General features: G+C 38.7%; 1 protein-coding gene across 1 annotated transcript; it reads right to left on the minus strand.

The window, feature by feature from the left end:
• Nucleotides 1–2,428: 2,428 nt before the first annotated feature.
• On the minus strand, nt 2,429–3,217 carry LOC148939795 (uncharacterized). Its single transcript, XM_089106453.1, has one exon. It carries the CDS (start codon nt 3,215–3,217, stop codon nt 2,429–2,431), a length of 789 nt encoding a protein of 262 aa, XP_088962579.1.
• Nucleotides 3,218–3,795: the final 578 nt, after the last annotated feature.

Consider the following 3,795-nt stretch of genomic DNA (forward strand, 5'->3'; position numbering starts at 1 on the left):
TATAATAGGATCGGCCTAAAGGCCTACTTTTGGTTTCTTTAGAGCTCATATATACTTTTGAGCTCATTTACAAGAGAAATTCTCTCAAATCGTTGAGCTATGTAATAGTATCAGCCTAAAAGTGAACCCTACAAAAACGGAGTTCCTTGTACACTCTAGTCATGAGCAGCAACACAAGCCTTGTATTCGTACATCATCGGAGAAGTTATCCGTTGCAATAACTCGTTCACACACCTAAGAGTTGAATACGGCTGCGATTCAAGGATAATGCGTGGACTTATGTGCCAAAATGTTTACAAAAATGTGTACTCCGGGTACGGAAAAGCAGTCGTACTGAAGAATGTTGTAAATCCCCGCATTCTGAGTCACCTATTTAATGCACTTGTAACACCTCATATTTTGTACCTTTCCCCGTTTTGGGAAATGCTAACTATCACCGAAGACGGAAAACGCGCACCAGCTATTATAAGTTGGCTAAGCACCTGCTTAATTTGCCCCCTTGGCATTAAAACTCTGAACTTAGCCGAAGATGTTCTCTCATAGATCCGTGCACTAAGTGTGTCCAAATCGAACAGCGCTTGTATAAATGAGCTTTGGGTCATTTTTACGATTCTCCGCTAACTCGTTTGTCGTCCATGTAGTTCGTCTCGTGAAGTGACATTTTGCATTTATTCGAAGTGTGCTTTGTTTCCTTTCCTTTGTTTGTTTGTTTTTTTCTTTATTAGTGTTTTTATTTATTAGTGTTTTATCTTTATTATTGTTTGTTTTCTTTATTACTGTTTTTTGTCTTTATTAGTGTTTAACCTTAGTATTTTTTTTTCATTACTCCACTTGTGATTTTGTATCTTTAAAGTGGGCAGTAAAATAAATTCCTTCATTTTTTAAGTCCTACTCATTAGACGATAAAACAAGAAACTATTGCCTAGAACAGACCTGTGAAAATAATTCAAGACTAGAACAAAAAGAAGGACCGAGGACTGAACCCTGTGGAAAATTATGTAATATTTTACAAGTTTTTCATTGGTAGGTGCGCAACATTATATATTGGCTTCTATCTTTTTTTTTGCGATGGGGATATACTTTGCCCCCCCCCCATAAAAAAAGCATGAAGCCCAGTAACCTGGGCTTGTATTACTACTCCAAAAAAAAAAAATAATATCCACTTACATCAGTGCATTCGGATTCCAGATCAAACAGAACAGCAGTATATTAAATAAGGATGGACTAATGAGAAATATAAAAGACGTGAAACTTTCTGCGGAAACTGATGCTTTAGCTTTCTTATCATACCTATATTCCTTGCTACTTTCGACGATATACACTATACATGCTCTGAAAAACTTAGTGTTTCATCAATTACTACGCCTAGGTATTTCACTGACTTCTTACGTCTTATTATCGAGTCTCCTACTGTAAGCTCTTGCAACCAGGGGTAATATGAAGGTGACCTGCCCCAGACAACGAACCTCGATTTGCTGTGATTTACTTTCAGCTTGTTTAGCCTTAGCCATTTCTCCACTTTTTCTATATCATTCAGTTGCACATACATAGATCGGTAACTCAAATATGATGAATTAATTTTAAGAGCATTTCCTCTAATACCACATTTGTCCAACTTTTTCAGAAAAAGTACATGGTCAATTGTGTCGAATGCCTTCAAAGTGTTTAGGAATATAGTCACCACTTTCAACTTCCCATCCAAAGCACCATTGATCATAGATGTCAAATACTAAACCGCATGCTCCATAGAGTATCCTTTTCTGAAACAAATTGATTTGCATAAAAGAAATCCTTCCTCTCCAGGAACTCAGCCATTCGTTTATATAATATTTCATAGGGAACTTTTCAAAAAGCACGGATAAATACCCCACGAAATGGTTTTTCATAGAGCTCTATGTATCGATCCAGGTCTAGTACGTTTATTTTATTGATTAGGTTTCTTTGGGAAAGAAAAAACTTGAGTTGCTCTGTTAATGTTCCAATTAAATTTCAAATTTCTGAGCACAACCTTGTTATTCGGCTTTAATGAAAACGACATGCAAAGCAGGGGTATCAATTTACTATTTTTCCCAGGGGGGGGGGTTAAAATGTGTTTTTTTTTATTGAAAATACAAACAAAATGTGTTTTTTCAATGAAAACACCAAAAACGGGGAGTTTCAAAATCTAGGTGCAAATACACCCCCGAACCACACTCCACCACCTACAAATTAGAAGTGTCTAGCTATTCTAAAAAAATTCAGTTTGCAATCCAGATAGAATTTTTAGCTTTAATAAAACCCTTTTCGGTTCATCAACTAGCTACTTACTTACTTAAGGCTCTTGCTCGGCAGCGTCTCCAGCGTAGTGGGAACTAGACATCAGCTCCATTATTCGTCTCCAGAGTGTCTTGTTTTGAGCGATGGTAGGAGCTTCGCTGGGGTCAATGCCTTACGCTGTGAGTTGATCGCGGATGATATCCACCCATGTCGTACCTGGTCTACCTCTGGGGCGTTTCCAGGCGTTTGCAGTTGGATTGAAGTCAAATATAAGTCGGGCAGGTGTTTCAGTGCGTAAGCGAAGTAAATGACCGTACCAACGCGGCGAGCTGGACTCAGGCTGTTTTAACGGGGGTGGTAATTTAAGGGACCGGAGGATATCCATTTTTCGTACCCTGTCGAGCCACTTAGCGTGTTCAATTTTGCGGATGTGCTTTGTCTGGACAGCATCTACCTTCATCATCTGCGACTGCGTCAAAGGTAAAGTCTCTGACGAGTACAACACGACACTCGCTACCGAGGCAGAGTAGATACGAGCTTTCGTGAGACGGCTGATCTGGGGTTGGTGGAATATTGTTCTCAGTAGGCGGCAGAAACCGGCGTTCGCCTTTGCCACTCTTGCTGATATCTCTGCATCTAGATTTCCGTTTAAGCAAACCATTGAACCAAGATAGGTGAACTGCTTAACTATCTGAACATCTTTGCCACATAGTTCTATAGTTGTCAGGGGTCTGCATGGTGTCTTTTCCACAGGTAATATTTTGCTCTTGGTCCAGTTTGCATTTAAACTAAGTTTTCCTGCAACAGATGCAAGCGTTTTCTCCTGGGCTGTTTTGATGTCCGTGAAATTTTCGCACATCAATGCAACATCGTCAGCGAAGTTGACATCTGAAACAACTTTTCCAGCAAAATCGATGCCAGACGGATGCACCAGCAGTGTTTTGTTGAGAACATGGTCCATGACACGGTTGAAGAGTTTGGGAGCAGCAGCACCGCCTTGCCGAACAACATTTCTAATTTGAAAATGTGAGAGAAAATTATTGCTTTAGAATAATAATCAAAATTTATGGATCAAAATAGTATGTTTACAAAACATTTTATACTATTTATACAACTGATAATTATCTTTTAACAAATACTAGCCTTTATGATTAAGTAGCTGATGTTGGAGTTTATCTTTCAAGGGAAGAAGAAAGCGTCCAGCTATTCCACAAAAATCTAGTTTGCAATCCTGATTCTTAGCTCCGATCAAATACTTTTCTGTTCATCAAAAAGCCAAAATAGCGTTATAAACTTATTTATTACGCTCTAAAAAAGCAGAGCCCGTGAAACACAAGAACACTGACCTTTTCTCACGCATATTCAACATATCAATCCAACTGCATACGACAGGGAGTATGGCACATGGTGAATAAGGAAGATGCGAAGCCTTGTTGGGTAAGTATTAATAATATAATACTAATCGCTCATTTTACAACTAAATAGTGCAAAGTACCTGTCATACTAGGATATGTTCCTGTAAAACCAACTGACGGAGAA

This window comes from Artemia sp. Qi Xiang Cuo, chromosome 20 (assembly GCF_049724085.1).
Source record: "Artemia sp. Qi Xiang Cuo chromosome 20, ASM4972408v1, whole genome shotgun sequence".
In the NCBI taxonomy this organism is placed as follows: Eukaryota; Metazoa; Arthropoda; class Branchiopoda; order Anostraca; family Artemiidae; genus Artemia; species Artemia sp. Qi Xiang Cuo.